We start from the raw sequence: 22,135 nt of genomic DNA on the forward strand, positions 1-22,135 counted from the left end.
AACGTGCGAAAGAAGAAAAACCTCCGAAAAGCGACAACTAGTCGAGGAACTACATGCTCCGGCAAGAAGAAATTTTCCACGAAGACGTGTCATTGTACGCGGATACGACGACCTGTGGCAGGCGGACGTGGTCGAGATGCGTTCGTACTCTCGACTCAACAAGGGTCATAAATACATACTCACAGTTATCGATGTGTTGAGCAAGTATGCGTGGGCCGTACCGCTCAAGAGTAAGAGCGGAAACGAAATGTCCGAAACGATTGCAAAGATTATTGCAGACGATAAAAGGTGTCCGAAAAATTTTCAAACCGACAGAGGAAAAGAATTTTACAACGCGAGTGTGCAGAAACTCATGAAGAAACACAATATTAATCATTACTCGACATATTCCGTTATGAAAGCCTCGTTCGCGGAACGATTCAATCGTACTTTAAAAAACAATATGTGGAAAATGTTTACGCTCAACGGAAATTACAAATGGATCGACGAGCTATCTCGACTCGTTGCAGAGTACAATACGCGAAAACATCGCACCATCGGTATGAGACCTGCCGACGTCACTCCAGCGATCGCTGAAAAACTTTTAAATACGGTGTATAGCAACGTAAAAATTGCGGCTCGGACAAAATTTAAAGTAGGCGATTCTGTACGCGTGAGCAAATACAAGACCATCTTTGAAAAAGGTTTCACACCTAATTGGACGACCGAAGTTTTTAAGATTGTCGAGGTGCAGAAAACTAATCCCGCGACATTCATACTCGAAGATTCGCGTGGAGATCCCGTCGCTGGAGGATTCTACGAATACGAATTACAACGCGTCGCTAATCCCGACGTATATCTCGTGGAAAAAATTTTGCGGGAAAAGGGTGATGACGTATACGTGAAATGGTTGGGAATGGATAAATCATACAACTCTTGGATACATAAAAATAATGTATTATAAATATTTATTAAAATAATATACATATAAACTATATAAATAATTTAATATATAAATATTTAATAATATAAAAATATATAAAATGTATTAAATATAAAAATATATACATGGTTATGTACAAAATATACAATTAATAATAAATAAAATATACATTTATTTACAATGGTATTCTATAATGTCCCCACGGTAACGTATCGGTGGTTTCGGGTACGATATACCGCTTATCGTCGTACGGACTCAGAGCAATTTTCGTCTCGCAGATCGTATATACTTGATGTAGTTTAGATCGTATACACGACTGCTGACGCGTCATTTCAATCTCTTCGTTTAAACACCGCGTGTAATCGTCAAACGTTATCGTTCTCGCGACAACGTTACTCTTGACACCTTTAACTTTCTTTGTGTCCTTTTTCCCATTCACTCGTAACGCGTACATCTTTGCTCTGAGCCCGACGAATTCGGTCATTATGGTACCGTTGTTTTCGTCCTTCATCAGGCCCGGTACCTTTTTATTTACAAGCGGTATACCGTACGCATTATCCACCGCATAATCGCTCGTGTCGAATGTGATGATATCGCGTTTCATATTCTCATACACATCCGCGCACTCAATGTGATATATGAGACTGTCCGTATCGGTGTACATTACCCGGCATTTGTCGCGATACATTGGCGTCATATACTCGTGATGAAACTCGTACAAACATGTCTTGGATATGTCGAGTATGCACATACCCACGTAAATCGGTTTGTAGAATTTCACCTCGAGTTTACGCAATTCCACAGCGATTAAGTTTTCTGAAAAAACGCTTCTGCTGTGGAAATTTGGTTTCGCAATCATTGCCTCTGCGCCGTACCGACCATCCCACTTTGTTAATAATTTAACATCGACACGATTGCGCACATTTTCCATCGTTTTACCAAACACCGCATTGTTCATTAATTTATATAAATTTTTTTCGAAATCATTTTTAGCCAATGTTCTAAAATGTGTATTTAATTCTATGTAATTTCGAAGCCAGGGAGATTGTGAAAACTGTAAAATTCGATGTATTTTTGTAACGCGAAGACCGTGACGCGTACACTGCTGCAGGTTGTGGTAGTGTATCACGTAACGCTTCTTATCGTATAGCGTTGCAAGCAGTTTGAATTCCCGCTTGCCAGGTGGTTTGTCGCGTGTCGGGCAAAACGGTAGGTCAGTGTGCGCATCGTGAAGATGTTGCGGGTACTCGAGGTCCACTTCGAGGACATAGCCTGTAGGTGAATCTAGCGCGATGGATGATACGTCAAAATTGGTCACGTCGTCGACCCATCGAAAATCGGCGTAAGGTAACGGTTGACACATTGCCCATCCATACAAATTATTTACATCAAAGTACATCAAGTACGATGCTGGTTTCGATGGATCGTACGACTCCATGTACTTGTTATTAGCGCGAGCATATCTACCCGAACATTGACTCAGACCACCGCGTATACCACGTTCGATGAACATAACCATGTCGATGTCAGTAAGCAACTCGAACGTAATTTTCGTATGCTTCAACATGGCGTCCCACGTGTATCCGGGGAGAGTATAGTAATACGCGGGGTCGAGTCCGTAACTTTCAATACATTTATCTCGAAAGTTTTCGAAAATGTCGGCTAATAACAAGACATCAATTTTAAGATATAAATCGCTATATTCGCCTAGCGTCCGAATGGAGAATCGCGTCCAGATGTTCTCGGCGTGCGCGTAATCGCTCTCGGATACAGTGTCACCGGTCAAGGAACTGTAAAATGATTCGCGCGGTGGTAAACACGTATCTTGCAACCTATCTACCGAGTCGATGTATTCATACGGAAATACACCTTTCCGCGTTAACAAATTGAAATTTTCTGTTGATAAATTTTGATATTCTGATTTTAAAATTTTGAGTTTGTCTTTATCCAAAAACGATGCCAATTTGTCGAGACTCGATGCGAGAAATTTGAATGAATCGATGAAACGTAATTTTACATGATTTTTTGATTCTTCATCCATACAAACATCTTTTGTGAATGAAATATATTTCTCTTTTGTTATCGGAAGTAACTCGATTTTCCCTTCGAACGATGTGGCTATTTCCTCGATAATAAAGTGTGAATCATAACCTGATAAATTATGAAAAACTATGGGAATACAAAAAGATTTTTTATAATTTAAATTGCAATTTGAGTGTGCTGGACCTCTGTACCGCCCGGTCAGATGGCAATGATCGCGAACGCGTGTATCGTCTTCCACGAACGGTTTTTCGCATATATGACATTGAGTGGCGCTATGGAATTTTTCCCACTCTTCGGACGTCAAATTTACCATGGGGACATTTGTTTTTAAAATATTTTTTACACGTAACGCTAAATTTTTTAGGTCTTCGGCGAACCAAGCTATACAATCGGCGCTACGACGCGAATGATATGCCGATAAAGATTCGTCATACGAACAATGTACATAGTAAGCTATACTAAATACTTGGTGATGTTGATATGCGTTTTTCTCTTCATCCATCTTGGCCAAAACGCATTCCAGGTCGGCGTAGACCACAAATGGAAGCCGCTCCTTCCGATTAAAGTTATTGAACTCGAGCCACTTGTCCTTATCGCTCGGCAATCGGACAGCGCAATCGTTCATCTTTCCACAGTCGACCGTATGCGACTGCAACTTGGCGTCCGAATCAAAGTAATGTAAGCATCTGTAAAAGAAAAATTTTTTAAAGATTTATATACAATTTGCTACATAACTTATAATTATTCAAATAATATAAATTAAACTTACCGATCGCAGATATATTTCTTGTGCTCCTTTTTGCTCAATTGTGAGCTCACGAGCCGGGATAAATTCTTAATCCAAGTGAAATGTCCAACGCTGTTGTCGTCTTCAATGTACAGCAAGTTGATATGCTTATCCCGCTTCTGCTCCGTAAGACGCATCGGGACAATGCTGTTCTTGTCTTCGATGCTGTACACATTTATAGAAATGTCATTGGCAAGTTCAAAATTTTTTATTTGGTTCACAGTCACTGGAAACTCAATGTTCTGGAGATTCAGCACTGTCGTGTAATGCGGGTACGATGATTCCCGTTCCGCCTTTCTTTCGGCGGGGTATAGTGCGGCGACCACTGCCCACGCGAAACATGCATTGTCCTTTGATTGTACATTAATCACCGCTCTTTTCAACATAATCTCCCGCGGTAACTTAATGTGACATCCCGCACGCATAGGATTATACTTATTTATATTTACAGTTAAATTTAATATTCGCGACAAAGCCCACCCGCTGTCGCGTTTCTGAAACTCTTCCAGAGACGCTAGGGTGGGTTCGATAACGCGCCGTTCGTACCACTCGCGTAAATCGGATGTGCGAAAGAGTTCATAGTTTTTCGTGTTTATACTTTTATTGGCGCGTTTATCCCCAGCCACAAATTCACCGTTAAATATTGTGTTCACTTTCACATTATAATGTTTTTTCATAACATCCTTCACATGTTCCAACACAATGTCTTTGGCATCATCGAGAAACTGGCGCGGTTCAATGTGATTATAATTTATCACTGCACCAGTCAATATACGACTCTCGAACGCCGCATCAATCTCGCGCCACGCAAGTCCATTTTGACGCGTGCTACATCCGGCACCCGTGTGTACGAAACGTCCACGTACCGAATTTTTCAACCCTTCGAGGCGCGCGATCCGAGCAATCAGCGATTGTCGATATCCGATCGATAATCGCGGTCGCTTGATGCGACTTTGCTCTTCCAACGACTCGATATACGTATCACATCGTTGCTCCCACACAATGTAGTCTTCCAATGAATTCACCAAAGTGGATTGCTCTCGCAAACTTTGTTCCTCCATATTGTATCAGACTTGCGAAATGCGCTTCCCAATGATAGTTCCGGATGTACTTTAGCTACTGGCGGGGTGTGCCTCTTTATCATGATTTATATACTGTCTCGTGCATATCATCGAACATTCTAGAATGATATTATAATAATTCTAGAATGATTTCATCTTAAAAATTCCCTGGAGTAGCGTCTGCAATTTAACATTGATAATTTCGCGTTTTGTCACATACATTTGAAAAATCTAACGTGATTGCATCGGGAGCAGTCGTACATCGGTGCTTGATTTTAGCACATTCAGCTAAATCTTTGTCTAGGGGTGATGTGCGTTTTAACCTTGACGGTTAATCTTTGTTCCGATGCGCATCTTAACCTTGAAAATTTCACGTTTTGTCACGTACATTTGAAAAATCTGACGTGATTGCATCAGGAGCAGCCGTACATCGGCGCTCCATTTTAGCGCATTCAGCTGACATCGAACATTCTAGAATGATTTCATCTTAAAAAATTCCCCGGAGTAGCGTCTGCAATTTGACCTTGATAATTTCGCGTTTTGTCACGTACATTTGAAAAAATCTGACGTGATTGCATCAGGAGCAGCCGTACATCGGCGCTTGATTTTAGCACATTCAGCTAAATCTTTGTCTAGGGGTGATGTGCGTTTTAACCTTGACGGTTAATCTTTGTTATGATGTGCATCTTAACCTTGAAAATTTCACGTTTTGTCACATACATTTGAAAAATCTGACGTGATTGCATCAGGAGCAGCCGTACATCGGCGCTCGATTTTAGCGAATTCAGCTAAATCTTTGCTGGGGATGATGATGTCATCGCAGCCGTACATCGGCGCGACAAAATTTTAGAGGAAATTAAAATGTCGTGTCAGCAATAATCCCCTCTACATCGCAATTTGCGATACTATTTGAATTGATATTAATTCTAATACGATCAGTATTGCATCAATCGCGCGTGTGAAAGGTTCGCTGAAGAAATCGATATGAATTTTTACGTTCCGATTCGAAACGGTGAAACTCCACCGTGTAAGAAGCAAAAATGTGACACGTAAGTTTCGATCGTTTAAAAATTTTATTTATTAATTTTTTAAATATTGATCTAATTTATATATTTTTATAGCATTCAGCCTCGTCGTGCGACTCGCATACTTGGAAGAAGATATGCTCTAACCCCAACGTCGTACAAGTATTTGGACATTGGAATAAGCGTTGGAGCTGTGTCGTACGTGGAACTGATTCTCGGTGATAATCGAGGTAATCAAATAGTGTTGCCTTTTTCAACATGGAATTTGTTGATGCAGAAGCAAGCAGACATTGAACAATTTCTACAATCGACTGCTCTCCCATTAAGGATTGGAGATTTATCGATTGAAATGTATCAATCGAAAATTGTAAAACTCACATTATGTGACAATTCTTTGTACATGAAACCACTGACATTATTACATTTATTTAATTTTGAAAATTGTATCGATCATATGCACAATTGGTTATGTGAGAATACGTATCTCGTAAATGAAAAATTTAAACAATTTGAAACTGTTTTACGACGTAACAATATTACTACTGTATGCGATGCTGTAAAAACGATACGTGATAGTGACGTCTTTAACAGCGAATCAATAATCGATTGCGAATTATTAACATGTGCTGTAAATGATATTCTTTACGATGCGTGCAATAAATAATTATTTTTATTCCATCTATGATTTTAATTCTTTCCTTCCATACGAATAAGAATAGTTATACTTTTCTCAACACGCTCCGCTAAAGATGTAGAGAAATGCTGAGGTAGATGAGACGTGATGCTCTAGTTGGAATGAGACAAAAGATATTAAAAGATATATAATGAAGAGGAGCCTGCGACATTAGAATATTATTTCTTTCGTTGTTCTGTGCTTGTCACAAAGTTGTGGAGAGTGTGTGAGGAAGAAAAGTGAACAAAATTATGTATATTCCTAAACCATACAAACCGAGGTCCGATCCTCGCTTTTACTCTGATCTCCCGAGAATACACATTGCAAAATGTTTCTGGACCGAATCCTACCAACGTCGAAACCGACACTACTGCAAGGATTGTCGGTACGGATTTTATCGAAATTATGCATTAAAACATAATTATTTCCACGGGTTCTTCGAGGGACCGTTTACACCGTTTAGGTGCTGTCACTGCGGCACGGAGGTAACGGTGATAAGATCTGTCCTAGACTGCAAGGATTGTTACCAGGAATATTGTCATACGTTCCGTACCCTCAAGAGACAAGGATATGCTGTAGATAATATGTCCATCATAGTATATAATACTGACCGAATGGAAATATGGAAGATACATTTTTTACCATTTGAACCTCCTAGTATAGAAGAGCAACGAGAGGAGTTGCTGGAACCTTATTACATGCTGCCTACTCAGAGCGAAAATTCGGCGACGCGTAACGAACTCTTCTTTCAAGAAACATAATTTGTAAGTAACTTTCAATTTATAATATATCAAAAGTTCTAAAATAAATTATTAAAACTATTCAAATGTCTTTTTCTGTTCCAGGAGCGGTTCCACTCAGCCCGGCACATCGACCCCTTAGCATTCTAGGAGCGGCCTCCTCCTTAGCCCGGCGCACTCCCCCAAAATATATTATTCTTATTATTTTATTATTATATTATTATTATTATTTTTTTTAATTTTATATCATATATTATTATATATTAAGCGCACACATACACACACACACACACACACACACAAAATTGTATAATACACGCACACATTTAAATAAATTTTATATTTTAATTTCAAAAAAAAAGAAATGTATTTATTTACGCGCCTCTCCTTGCGCTCCCATCCTTTGCGTCTCTCTTGCGCTAGTTGTAAGAATTTATCGTTCTCTCTCTCTCTTTCGTACGCGCTATCGTTCTAACAATAAGTCTCGCGTTAGTTGTAAGTCTCGCGATATCTTCGTTCTCGCTCGCACGCGGTATCTTAACTATTATCGTTCTCTTTCGTATGCGTTCTCTTCGCGATATTATCGTTCTCTCTCACTCATATGCTCATCGCTATCACTCACTTACCTTTGCGTCGTCCTTCTCCCACCTATGCAGCATCTTACAATGCGTCGTCCTTGTTCCACGTTGACGTCATCCTTGTCGCATGTTGATGTCGTCCTTGTCACACTTGATGCCATCCTTGTCGCACTGTCCTCTTCACACACTTTACGCTATCCTTTTCAAACCAGTGCACCGTCCTTCTCACACGTGGACACATCGCGGGCCCGCCGCGGATCCCCCCTTCCCGCGCGGACCCCCTCGTCCATCGGTCGCGCCGCGGATCCCCCCTACCCGCGCGGACCCCCTCGTCCATCGCTCACGCCGCGGATCCCCCCTTCCCGCGCGGATCCTCTCGTCCATCGCTCACGCCGCGGATCCCCCCTTCCCGCGCGGACCCCCTCGTCCACCGGTCGCGCCGCGGACCTCCCCCCTACCCGCGCGTGACGTCACTCCCGCACGTGACGTCATCATCCCCGCGTGACGTCATCATCCCCCGCACGTGACGTCATCATCCCCCGCATGACGTCACCCCCCCGTGACGTCACCCCCCGCCGGTTCCCCCTCGCCCCTCACCCCCCCTCGGAGCCCCTGGGTTAGAACCGGCCTAGACTCACTACAGACGTTAACAAAAATATAATTATGAACTGGGAAAAAACCGTTTTTCCAGTGCATCCTCTTTTGAGTGCATCCCCCTAAAAGTAATTCTGCCGGCGCCCATGCTGATAATACTTTTCAGTAATGAAAATAAAAATGTGAAAATATTTCTTTTGTGCTGTTGCATAAAACATTTTCGTTTATTACGTTCAATAATAAAGCAGCTGTTAGCAGGCAGGCTGTCAATTAGTCAATCGAGTTAAGGTTAGTAAGACTGATGTTTGTAACGAAGATCATATAAAATGATCGACCAATCAAAATTTACTAGACGGAGACAGAAATCGTTCCAAAGCAACCAGTCCTTTTCTTTCGATGTCCCGGGCGCTAACGAAGGCAGTGCACATTCCAATATAGTATAGAATTCACTGGTTCTATCGCGACGCGAACACCTAGTCGCCATATTGGTTCCGGTGACGCGAACGTATTGGAGCGCATTGGAGTGAGTAGGAGTCACAGACTTCTATCTTCTATATACTACTGCGTACATCCTATATATTTAGCCTTATGACGTGTACCCTGAAAATGTTGACACACAGCGCATGCGCGAAATAGAGGACCGAAGAATGCGAAGAATTTTGTTTACATTTTGTGTTGCCATTTGGGCTTCGAAGAGCCCAAGTTACAAGAGATTAAGTTGTAAATATTTTAATATTTTTAACAAAACTGCCGGCAAGGTGTGTGGTAGAAAAGTGTGAAAGTAGAAAAGTTAAAAACTGTGGGATATCTTTCTTCAAGTGAGTATATATGCAGAATATGTATATATATTGTAATGTATTACATAAAAAACAAAATAATTTATGCGTGCAGAAAATATTCCAATATTTTAAAGATTTCCATTGAGTGATCCCGATTTATTATCAAAATGGACTGCAGCCATTAGTAGAATATTTTGGATACCAACTACATTCTGCGAAATTTGTGAATTACATTTCAAAGAAAACTATTTTTCTGGAACTAAAAGAAAAAGGTTAAAACCTAATGCTGTACCTACAGAAAACTTGGGTAAATATATGTATATTGATAATAAATACATACTTATTTTTAATGATTTTTGTTAATATTGAACTGAACTTGATCTAATAATATAAATAATAATGTAACAAAATATTTGTCCTTATAGATATACTTATACAAAGCGAGGTACCGTCAACCAGTGGCAATGACATACAAATTGAATTTGGTCCCAGCGAAGGTATATGAATATTTCTTTATCTGCAATATTTATAAAAACTTTAAACTAATAGAGTATTTCTTTTTACAGAAATAATTACAGGAAGTCAAGCACCTTCGATCATTGAAAGTGACATGCAAACTGACAATGTGTTTGCTCCCAGCGAAGGTATGTATTGATAATGCCTGATAAACTATAATTTTTATCAAACAAATCTTAATAAATAAACATTATTTATGTAGAAAATATACGAAACAAAGCTATGGATGAACTTGGAGAGGCTCATTTAAGGATGCAACGATTTGAAAAAGATATCGAACATCTAAAAACTCATATACAATCCTTGACAGAAAGTCATAATAGTGAATTAGAAGAGCAGGCAAAAATGTTTCGGCGTCTATTGCAAGAACAAAAAGATAAAATGAGACAAAAACTTCAAAATGCTACAAAAAAGTTTTTATATCTCATTTATATATATTTTTGTTGGGAAGAAGGTAAAATAAATATGTTAAAATTTTTATATTTATAAGAATTTATTAACTTTTTATATAATTTGTATTATGGTTTATACATTAAAAATTAATTATTTTATATATTATTGACTTTGTTTAATTATATTTTTTTGATATAATTAAAATTTGTGACGTGACGCCTTTTTGCGCTCCATCACAGTGACCCCGCCGGGGGAGGAAGCGTACGGAGAGTCGTTCTTAGCACCTGAGGGGGGCCCCTTATCCGATCTCGTGATATATCTTTGTATAGATTTCTGTGTTTGAGATTAATTTTAAGCGAGCAGAGCGCGGCAATCTGAGCGAGCGGATAATAAGTGATGTACAGCAAGATCCTGGAGGGTGCAGTTACCGAAGAAAGGAAGATGAGAGTAGCGGACCAATGCTTCCACCCCAAAGGAAGGTTGCGTATCGAGATCCCGCTCCGCCGCTATCCATATGTAACCATTATATTAATATCCGCTAATTTTAGAGAAACAACGACGGGGAAACCAGGACGAAGGAACGATCAACACCCTCCCAGGCTGCAGACTGAGGAGAGGAGATGCATCCGGAGACGGACGAGGATACGGCCTGGCCAGCCCAAAACGTCCGATCTACCGAGAAAATACAATCGTCCAGAATACCGTCAACGTCGGATTTTGGCTCCTATCGAAGGGTAACCCGCACTACAGCAGGACGAAATTTGAGAGGGCGGAGAATATCGACCCCTTCTCATCGAAAATCGACAGGATGCGCGGAAAATCGGCGCGGGACTCGAGGGCCTTGCGGAGCATTTATCACAAGTCACTGTTCGACGAGCTACAATAGCAAGAGGACGATTCTCCGTACGAGCTGCGATACCGAGAGAACGACCACAGCCAAGCAGCGAGGACCCGGACACCGGAGATAAACTGTAAGCCGTCGCTCACAGGTAGCCGTAGAAATATTCCCGGATACAACTGGCGTCGTACTCTTTCGTGATACCGTCGCGAGGCGACGGTGAACTCGTTACCGAATTGTTGTAGAAAGTCTGCGTGCTTTTTTCGCGTTTCGTTGCCGGACGCCAGTTGGGCCCTGGGTATCGCGGATTTGTCCCTCTCAGGGGGTTCGTCGCCGACAGTCATTATACCGTATCGTTAGCGCCGTATCGTATCGTATCGTATCGTTTCGTTTCGTATCTCGTTATATCGTTGTGTGGAGCGTTGAATTGTGAATAGTAATAAAGTCACGAGATTCCGACGCTACCGTATTGCGTAAAGAATAGCGGGGTTTGCGTGAGATCGTTCTTCGCGAGTGAGAGTTACCGTATATCCGAAACCCACTCAGCAAGAATTGGATAATTCGCGAAATCTCTGTTTAAAATTTACGTCCGTTACCGTTCGTGTTGTTTGAAATTACGTGAGGGTCGAGTTTGTTTTCGCCGAGAGTGAAAGGTCGGGAAGATACCGGATAACATTGCGAGATAATACTCGTGCCCGCTAACGTGGAATTACCGTTACTTAGAACCGTCGTTACATTTGATTTTTTTGCCGCGAATTTCTTGCGGACTTTACTCATCGCGGTCAGTGAAATTATATTCGATCTCGGAATTATCTGTTAGTCGCGCGTATCATATGTATTCGTTCCCGTATAGATAATAATCGACTTTCGTATCTGTCTTATAACTCTGATGTTTCTTTCTTTCGAAATTTATATTATCGATTTCGTTACTTGCGTATCTTCTGCATGTAATCTTTGCTATTTTCTCCGTACCGTTAACCTTTTCTACTGTATTCATATCGTCTTTGTCGTATACTTTGTTATAAACTTTGTCCATATATACTATAATTGTTAAATATATTTATAATAATAATTGAAGGAGTGTCGATCATTTCTCTCTCCCGGAAGTTATTTAGTGCTCTCTCTCTCTAACCTACAAAGAATCCTGCCCCTCTGTCATTTACTGAGCTCTGGGTTATCGAACCCTTCCGTTACCGTAACGATATCGTGGCGCGGGAGACCGCGCCTGGCGTCCAATACCGCTCTCCTTGTGAGAGCTGCGAGATACCGTACGCTACCGTACTCTGAGATACCGTTTTTTTTTGTAAATCAACTATTTTCTTTATCGGCTAAAATTGCACGCCGCCTCCTCCGGATCGGCGTTCCCGAGGCGGACAAAAGCGTTGCAAATTCTTGTTTGACTTTATCTCGCAATTATTTTAGTTTTAATATTATAAAATTATTTGATAACCTAAAACCGTGTAAGTCCTAGCAGACAAAATTGGTCCTCTATTTCGCGCATGCGCTCTAAAAAAAGGGTACGCTGATAAGCGGCAGTACGCAGTCTAGTTAATATATAGAAGTCTGTGGTAGGAGTATGTTGGGGCATGCGACGCGAACAAACCTTCAGTGGTCTAGTTTCCACCGAAGTCTTCAATCCGATTCTGCTTCGGTGCGCATCGGATTTAACATACTGTTTCCATCGAAAGTAGAATAGAAGTGAGGAAGATTAAATTTCAGTGCAGCCAACTTAACTTTTGTTGAATGTAATACAGTATGTGATCTAACCTCTAAATATATGGTTGGCACTATTTATTATCAAGCGTTTCCACAAACTAAATTTGGTATCAGTTCGCTGCCACTCCGATAAAGCTTGTAGAGCGAAGCGGGAGTGAAATGAGTACGGTTAGTCGCGTTTCCATCGACTTAAATTTGATTCTACGCCGCACTAGGTGCGAATTAACGCTTCGGTGCAAACTAGACCAGTGATTAATATGAGACCTATTGAGGAAAAGATATAGATATTCATTTAATAGAGATAAACTGCCGGCGATAACACAGGAATGATCCAAGCAATCGTGTAAAAATGTAAAAAACTTTACAGAACTAGCGAAAACAATCGGCGTAACGTAGGCGCAAGAGTGGAAAATAAAATTAATTTATTTCCATTACGCCGCTGCGCTGCGCCACTACGACCAAAACCAGTTCTCTTGCGCCTGCGCTTACGCTTTTGCGCTGTCTTATGCCTTGTCGTGTAGACGAGCCTTAAAGGCCATTACACACGAAATTGCATAACTGCATATGCATAACATAAGACCATATGGATCAATGAGCATCGAGTATTATATTATGTAAGTCAATATGGCGACTTAATACTCGATGCTCATTGGTCCATATGGTCTTATGTTATGCATATGCAGCTATGCAATTTTGTGTGTGATGGCCTTAAGGCTTTCGCACATGAATTGCCGTAACCGTAAACATAAGATGTATCGTAAAAATTAGCCAATAAACGAACGTATAGAACTGTTCAACCAATCACAAAGCGTACATAAGCTGTAGTGCTTAACCATAAGCGATTAATCTAAATCAACCAATCAGCAACGACTTTTAGGCATATTGCAAGCTTCTGCGGAAATAAATAATTACAAAGTTGAATATACTGTTTGCGTGCATATAGAATATATAAGAAATATTTCAAAAACATTTTTGAAGTCACATCAATGTGAAATATTAAAAGAGGTCACCATCAGTAAGTATAATATTAATAAAATTTATAATAGTATATAACATAAATCCAACCTATAGTATGTACCTATACCTACCCAGATAACCAAGTCTGCCAAAATCAGATCATGCCAAGTGTCTGATACCAAATGTTGTCATCAAAAAGGCAACAAATTTGTTGCAGAAATAATTATTACTGATGTAATATCAACAAATTGGTGTCAAAAATCGAGCAGAACCTGCTCACAGAATCTGACAGCAGATTGGCGACAGAAACCGAGCAGAATCTGTTAACATGACTTGAGGTCAGATTGTCAGCAAAAACCGAGCAGGATCTGCACGCGCGCAATCTGACGGCAGATTGGCAGCAAAAACCGAGCAGAATCTGCAATTTTTTACCATTCATATAAAATAATGCATTTAAATGGATTTAAAGTCCGATTTTTACATTTATTTAAATAAAAATGAAAACTGAATGATATTTTTGTAATTATATTTTTAACTATTTAGACATTATTTTACATATACTTTTTACATAATTTTAAAAAAAACCTTACAAAGGTAAAAAAAATACGCCAAGTACATAAAAAATATTTTACTTTGTATGCATCTTTAATAAAAGAAATTCCTTAAAAATAATTTTTTACAGTAATTTTCCCTCAAAAAATCATTTTCCTAAAAAATAAAACCTCAACAAATAATTTTCATAAAAAAATATTAAAAAATAAAATATCAAAACTAAATATGAAATCAATAATTACTATTAGCCAAGTACTTAAGAGCAATTTGTAAATTTGATATAATATTTGCCGTGAAATATCAATTTTATACAGTAGAAATATTATACATAAATTCTCATTAAGAAATTAAAACGCATTTTATATTTATTCAGAGAAAATTGATTTTTAAAATATTTAATGAGAATTAGGATTCTTTTAATTCTTAAAACACTTTTTATATAATGTATATAATTTAAAAAAAAAGTTTTACGCAAGTTTTAAATCGCACAGTCTTTAAATCGAAGTAAGTTATGAAAACTTGGCGTGCCCGGATTGTTTACATTATAAACAAATATATCTCCAATAAAATGTAAAATATTAGACATTATGTAATTAAATATTTAATCTGTATTTGATTACGATCCGGGATTCGGGATTGTCCAGAGAAAGATAGGGATGTATGTGGGAGGAGGTCGGACGTGTCTTTACGCCCATTTGATCAACGAGCGACAGAATCCATCCGTGGCAACGGCATTGACGCATATCCTGTGGAGAGAGCATTCATACATTTTTCAGCCTAACGAATAATTGCTAGAAAACAATATTCGCAGACTAGAAAAATATGTGAGGCGCAAGCTGGATCGGGAATCGAACCCGAGTCTTTCGCTTTCCGGGCAACTGCTCTAGACCACTGAGCTATCCAGACCTCACACCTAATGCTGCTTTTTAACACAGTGATATGCGACTCCAGAGCGATGTTGGTATCTCACTCGATGGATGCAATGCCGATTGCCACGGAGGATTCCTGAAAGGTCGCTCGCTGACCAAATAAGTGCCGGTGGAGGTATTCGCGTGCATGCTGGCTTCCGACTGGCCTTCCGTATGAAACGGCACCGACGAGCACAACGCCGTAGAGTAACCACATCCCCCAAGATCCTTCTAGTATATACTAAAATCCCCACTGTACCAAATAGCAGTGGCGGATGGACCCTAATAGGGCCGGGGCAGGCCTCCAGACTATTGATCTGTATTTGATTACGATTTAGTTTTGATATTTTATTTTTTAATATTTTTTTATGAAAATTATTTGTTGAGGTTTTATTTTTTAGGAAAATGATTTTTTGAGGGAAAATTACTGTAAAAAATTATTTTTAAGGAATTTTTTTATTAAAGATGCATACAAAGTAGAATATTTTTTATGTACTTGGCGTATTATTTTTACCTTTGTAAGGTTTTTTTTAAAGGGATTTCACACCTTTTTGTAAAATTTTATACCCTTTCTACAAATTATTTTTTGGGGGAAATATTTGCATATTATTTTTAGGGATATTTTTTTATTTTTGAAAATTATTACTGCATAGTAAATTAGCCTTTCTATAAGTCTTATCTGACGGCATATGTTTTATATTTCTGTGGTACACCGTTTCTGCAACATTAGATTTCACCCTCAAGGGGTGGTTTTTAAAAATTGTTATTATACGGTAAATTAGTCTTTTTACAAGTTTTATCTAACAGCATAAGTTTTATATTTTGATGATGCTCCGTTTCTGAAATATTACATTTCACCCCCAAGGGATGATTTTTAAAAATTGTTATTATACGGTAAATTAATCTTTCTACAAGTCTTATTTAACGGTATAAGTTTTATATTTTTGTGGCACACCGTTTCTGAAATATTAGATTTCACCCCCGAGGGGTGAGTTCCATATTTCTGCGACGCATCATTTTCGAGATATTATTTTTCATCCTCAAGGGATGGTTTTTGAAATTTGCTTTTATATGGGATAGTTTTTGAAAATTGTTACTATACAATAAATTCCTTTTTTTCTTTAATTTTATTTAACAGCAGAAGTTCCGTATTTTTACGGCTTCGTTTCTAAGATATTAAATTCCACCCCGAAGGGATAGTTTTGAAAATTGTTACTGTACGATAAATTAATCTCTCACGTACGTACACACATACACTCTCACGTACGTACACACATACATATACATATCACACGTATGCACGCATATGATTTTGTCTCTTAAAGCATTGTACATATCGAAGCAATAATCGTATACGCAGCGGTGTGAACGCCGCTTGAGGGACAAACTCGTTTTGCTTGAGTGCGTGCGAGCATACGTACGTGAGACTGAAAATCCGGGATAACGTAAAATGTCACAATTTTGATATACGATCATCATTTCTCGGGATTGACTGCACCGATTTTATTCAAACTGGTCGCAATCGAAAGCTTATATTCACATTACATAATAAAAGTGTCGTTAGATTTTTGATTACGGTCTTAGTTTCTGAAATATCTTAATCGAAAGTTTACATGACGTGAAATTCCGGATAAGGTACTTGGTAGCGCCGCGTCAAGAGCAGTGACTCTCAATGCTTGGATCCCGTTTTTTATGTACTTGACGTCACGACGCTACTGCGTCGCTTGATAATCATATTTTTGAAAAATATAAACTTATATAACTTGCGACGCTTTTTATTTTTAATTTTTTAATCCTTCTCTGGGGTGTTGGAGAGGAGGATGTTAAAGGGGGAGCGAAAACGCCGTCAAAAAAACACAAGGCGGATAGGGGATACTCGGAGGAATAAGATGGAGGGTGTTCTCGCGCGAGCCGCGGCGAAGCGAAGGCCGTCTCGAGATCTCGAAGTTGGGCGCCAGATACGGTCTTTCACGTATCAGTTCGCTAAAACGTCAGAATGACACGAAAAGAAAACGTTAGCCTATTTCGCCACGGGCCGACTAGCTGACCTAACGGTAGGGGGGCAGGGTCCGTTGAAAAGGATATTGTCTTATTTTATGCGAGGTTGTCGGTAATTGCAAAAATTGATAAGCACAACGGAATTTAACACTCACGAAAAACGAACACTCAAATAAATTACGCGAATTTAATAGAAAAGATAATATAACAAATTTATTCAAGAAAAGAAATATAAAGAAAGAATATAAAGTAAAAGAAATACGAATTCCAGAAAGAAATAATAATAATAACATAAGTTAGTAAATCTGAATTAACGGAATATAACTGCGGTTAACATAATTTCGAAAATTTGAAACATCGGAACGTATAACAGATTATCCTTCGACAGCGGTGATAATCATAGCAATACGAAATCGAGACTATAAGAAAGCTTTGATATTTGTAGTTTTTCTGGCCCGTTTTTATGGCCGGACTTTGCGAGGCCGAACGGCGTTTCGAAAACGTAACGACAATTTCGACAATCTTATCGATGATTCATTTTACAGATCTATTCCCTTTGTTCTTTCGCTCGCTCTTTTAATCGACAGCACTATGTTCGGAAAAAGGCTTAATAATTGAGCGAGAGAAATCAAGCAATTTGCGAAGACTGAAAATCTCGCTTGCGACGAACAAGATCGATTCGCTCGAAATTCGATAGCCGTCGGACGCCGCTTCACTTCTTTTCGGCGTAACGCTTTTTATCTACGCGAAACCCTCGAATTTCGATACTTTCTTAATTCGCTGTAATCTATTATGCACCGCGACACACTCAAACGTACGACAAATACCTCGCAATAAACGCCGATCATACAACAAGCGCGACAAAGACAGCACGACAGTTGCCACGTCACGATACGCACACGGTCACGCACTCACACACACGCTAATTACTAACGAAAATCGCCCGAAGATCGATTACGGGGATGTCTTACGCGGCTTCGACAACTCTTTTCGACAGCACGGATAGCGAGCATTCCCCGCGATTTACCGCGCACGTGGTCGATATACGACAGCCGGTCACTACGCGTCTTACGACACCCCGAATCCCGGAGAGAGAGACGAACGGTTCCTTATCAGCTACGGCCGACGTTACGATCGTCCTTGATGCCTCGGTCGCTTGTCTCCGGTCGCCCGAAATACACGAAAATCGCGAACTCGGTACAAAGCCCGAGCGACAACGAAACACGAAAATGGCAACGGCGACAGAGCAGCCGGTCCGCGGACGGAATCGCGTACGTGGCTTACAATTTAGCGATGGGCAACCTCACCGATACTTGCTCCCGCAGCCAGGGGGATGTTCCTCGGCTTCGTCCTCTCGATCTCGACAGCGACTCTCTTAACGACAACGACGACGACGACACTTGGAAAGAACGACTATATTTTGAGAGCGCCCGCACCAGAATGATTCCCTGGATCTCGCGATCCAGGGTCGATAGCGGCGTCAATCCTGCGCGCAGGGGTGCGCGGATTCGCGGCCAATAGCGCCGCGACACGCGAGGTATTACTGCGCCCCGCGACAACGCCGTATCGGGGGCCGTAACGGCCCCGATAATTTAAAATTCTGAATTTCGGCGACCCTGCTATTCGTGGTCTTCCGGAGGCAGGTCTTTCGTCTTCCGTCCTCGGAGGGTGGCGCCGATCCGGTCCGGTTATCCCGGTTCGAGACAGCTGGTCCTTTGCCGCTTTTCCGCCTTTAATTGAAGGGGGCAAAATCCACCCGCGACTCTGCGCTGCCCTGTTCCTCCGGCGTCTTCTCCGTTCTCAAATCGGAGGCAGGAAATGTCGTGTCGGCTGTCGTATCAAGGATTCCTCTTGGGCCTTTTCCGGTTTCCTTCCGGCGGGTTGCCCGACGTAAAGAAAATGATACAAAAAAATAAATTAACAACAGCGCGAAATATACTAATGGCTCGTCTCTCCGGAGATTTCGATACGGCTCTCGCAATCTTTTTCTGGCGCGGCCGCTCGGCTCGCGCCCCGTCAAGATTTCCGGGGCGGATGGACGCGCGTCGGGACGGCAACGTCACAAACTTTCTATTAATTAAAATTATTTAAACTAAATTAAGAATATTATTATAATTAAATTGTGACCTTTAAATATTCTATAATTTTTATAAAATGTTGCGCTCGCGGATAATTACATGATAATAATTACATGACATTAAATTCTAATTATCGTATTAATGAATAAACTTGTTGATGGATTTTCCGATGACCGCGACCAGAAGAACCTAAACAGACAACAAATAGAAAATTAAAATATTATTTTGTATATTATTTTAATATCGTAATATATTATATCGCGCATGTCAATATTTTCAAATAAATGAATACAGTTTTTAAAAACCTACTCATTTATTTGTATTTGCAACACACGATATAAAATATACGCGAGAAAGCTTTTATAATATGAAATATTAGAACGCTATAAAAAGCGTTACAATTATAACACACACGCGCGTACGTGCGTGCGTGTTATAATTGCAACGCTTTTTATAGCGTTCTAATATTTCATATTTTTTGTGTGTGAGTGCGTGTGCATGTGTGTGTATTTGTGTGTATGGCAGGTTCTTAAAATTTAACGCTGAAAAGTGCTCTTTATTGCGATAATCGAGGTTATCCAAGTCGCATGATTAAAAAAGGTGCTGAAAAGTGTCGTCTGCTCTTCTCGAGAGAGATGCGATCCATTCAACGACATATGTTGAATCCACTGATCGCGTAGTCCTCCTCCTCCTTCTCCTCTTCCTCTCCTCTTCGTCCTTGTCCTCCTCCTCGTCCTCGCAAGTATAGTTTCCATTATCTAAAGATGTATAAAAAAATTTGTCATGTTACGAAAAATTACAAAAATATTTAAATAAGAAATAAAATCAAAATTTTTACATACACGTTATCTAATCGTCAATAATTTCTCGATCCGTACTTTCGTTCGACTGCTCGTCGTTTCATAGATCGCGTTGAACCCTTGTGCCGCCGCCGTGCGGAATGGTCTTGCGTGATCTGCTCCTGTGTCTCTCCTTGGACATCCTCAAGGCTTCTCGCATTTGCGCTTGGAATTCAGAACGCGTAGATTTTTCAAAATGTTTATTTTGGCATACACCATCTGAAAAATAAACGCAAATTGCATTATCATTAAGGACACACAAAGTTATATCAACAATGCATAAACAAATATATTCGATTTCGTACCATAAATCGCCGCAACAAGACGAGTATTGTACAATGACCGGTGTCCTTTACGGCCCCACCATGTAAAAGATGACGCGATATCTTTCAAACTTTCCTTTAGGCAGATGTTGACAGCTTCTCTCAAATTAAAACCGCCGATGTAACGGAAATAATTCACCTACAACATATCAAAAATTAATAAAATTATATATTGGAATACGAAGAACTAGAAATAAAAAAAAGTACAATTTTTCTTTTCACTTACGGCGTTGGAATATCCATCTTCGTCGATTCTTTCGAAAGCATCCATGTCCTGAAGTGACGCTATAGGGAAAATGGCCGGTTTTCATGGTGCGCGATGACGATCTTGGACACATTTCAAAATTTTTTCCAGATTAGTATTTATTGATCTGCAAATAAAATATAACGACAAATCAATACAATGAAAATGTCATTAAATGTATTAATTGATGTGATACTTGCTTCATTTGTGTTTCCATGCGATCTAAGCGTTCGTGTATTTTCCTGTAAACATAAAATAACATTTAAATATTAACGCTTCTATAAGAATATATACATTTTATTAATGTTTTTAAATATATTTTTTACTATAGATATATCTTTAATATTTTATATTTTAATCTATATTTTTAATATTTCTCTATTTTTTAATAACATTAAACTTTATAATAATATAATAACACAAAACTCTTCATAATCATGTAATAAATAAATATGTATAAATTTACCGAATGTCCGACTTTTCTGGTTGCGTTGAATCATATCTATGTGCCCTTGATTCTCCACTGCCAACATTCAAATTTTGCGAAGGAACGTCTCTGCGTGCACCAGAATTTCCATGATGATCCTGAAATTCCGCAAAAACATTATCGGCATAGGTTGCCGTTTGGCGCAATGTGTTATAATTTTGTGTTTGTGGTGTTTGTGATATGTAGTGTTATGAAATGAGGTTGAAGGTTGAATGTTGATGTATGATCGAGTTAATGTATGTGCTTCATTGTCTGCGTGTGATTGAACGAATGTATCTTGTTGACCGAGTGATTGAAAATTTGTATTTGATGGAGCGGCTACGTCTGATAAAATGTTTGTTTGTGATGGAATGTATGTGTGCGAGTCTTCTGTAATATTATAATAATAATTATTATTATTATAAAAATAAGTAGGTTCTTCTTCGAGAGTCCTCCTTATGTCCTGGATATCTTCCTGGACATTTGCAGCATTGTTGGTTGTTGCGATCCTTCTTTGTTTCGGAGGGGCCTCATCCGAAGACATCGTCAAATACCGCGATGGTTTCGAGATGTTTCGCTTCGATCGTTCGGTCATCTCTGCCTTGTAAGTACATATTAACATATTATAACACATAGTATATAGAAAATTCATGTAGTTGCAGTAAAAAGGGAACAAAATTAGTTTTTCTTAATTTTAAGTATACAGTTTAATAAAAGATTATACAAGAATATTAAAATATTTTAACACATTGATGAGATATATATGAAACAAACATAGTGAGAGTATTAAGAAAATGGAAAATAAACATGCTAATATATAAATATATAAATTACTTATGAAACGCAGATGATGAAAAGCAGATTTTAACTGTAGAAGAAAAACAATAAAATAGCCAGTATATATAAAATAACATTCAATTACAATATTTGCAAATGTTTGAAAAGAAAGTACAAAAATAAGACGAATAGAGACAGCAAAGAAAAGAAAAGTATTATAAAATGTGATGTAAAAAAAAAAGAATGTAATATTTTCGCATTTTTATAAAAATTAAAAATGTTTACAACATCAGATCTTACATCTTCTCACTATGTACACTACTCAAAA

At 39.1% G+C, this 22,135-nt stretch overlaps 2 protein-coding genes and 1 long non-coding RNA gene across 8 annotated transcripts in view; 2 read left to right on the top strand and 1 right to left on the bottom strand.

The window, feature by feature from the left end:
* The window catches only part of LOC145966651 (uncharacterized), a 29,956-nt gene extending 20,111 nt beyond the window's left edge, over positions 1-9,845 (top strand). For 3 of the 6 annotated variants that reach the window (XR_014437109.1, XR_014437111.1, XR_014437112.1), the window contains 5 exons: positions 8,521-8,946; positions 9,044-9,241; positions 9,337-9,509; positions 9,644-9,699; positions 9,769-9,845. The gene's annotated coding sequence lies outside the window, so the exon portion shown is untranslated. Of the gene's footprint in view, positions 1-8,520; positions 8,947-9,043; positions 9,242-9,314; positions 9,510-9,627; positions 9,700-9,768 lie in introns of all 6 variants that reach the window. The other 3 variants (XR_014437110.1, XR_014437113.1, XR_014437114.1) reach the window with 3 other exon arrangements.
* On the bottom strand, positions 3,731-4,429 carry LOC145966950 (uncharacterized). The gene has a single exon (XM_083091403.1). The coding sequence runs from the start codon at positions 4,427-4,429 to the stop codon at positions 3,731-3,733; it is 699 nt and encodes a 232-aa protein (XP_082947529.1).
* Positions 9,846-10,232: 387 nt separating the features above from the next.
* On the top strand, positions 10,233-12,026 carry LOC145966652 (uncharacterized). Its single transcript, XR_014437115.1, has 2 exons — positions 10,233-10,590; positions 10,660-12,026. It is a non-coding gene; the product is annotated as an uncharacterized LOC145966652 (long non-coding RNA).
* Positions 12,027-22,135: the final 10,109 nt, after the last annotated feature.

This window comes from Camponotus vicinus, unplaced genomic scaffold, assembly GCF_025532165.1.
Source record: "Camponotus vicinus isolate PSW18456_S1 unplaced genomic scaffold, iyCamVici1.0 SCAF_2, whole genome shotgun sequence".
Taxonomy (NCBI): domain Eukaryota; kingdom Metazoa; phylum Arthropoda; class Insecta; order Hymenoptera; family Formicidae; genus Camponotus; species Camponotus vicinus.

Bases quoted from the DNA above. Each gene is read 5' to 3' on its own strand.
- LOC145966950 (XM_083091403.1), bottom strand. From the start codon at position 4,429: ATGAAAAAACATTATAATGTGAAAGTGAACACAATATTTAACGGTGAA.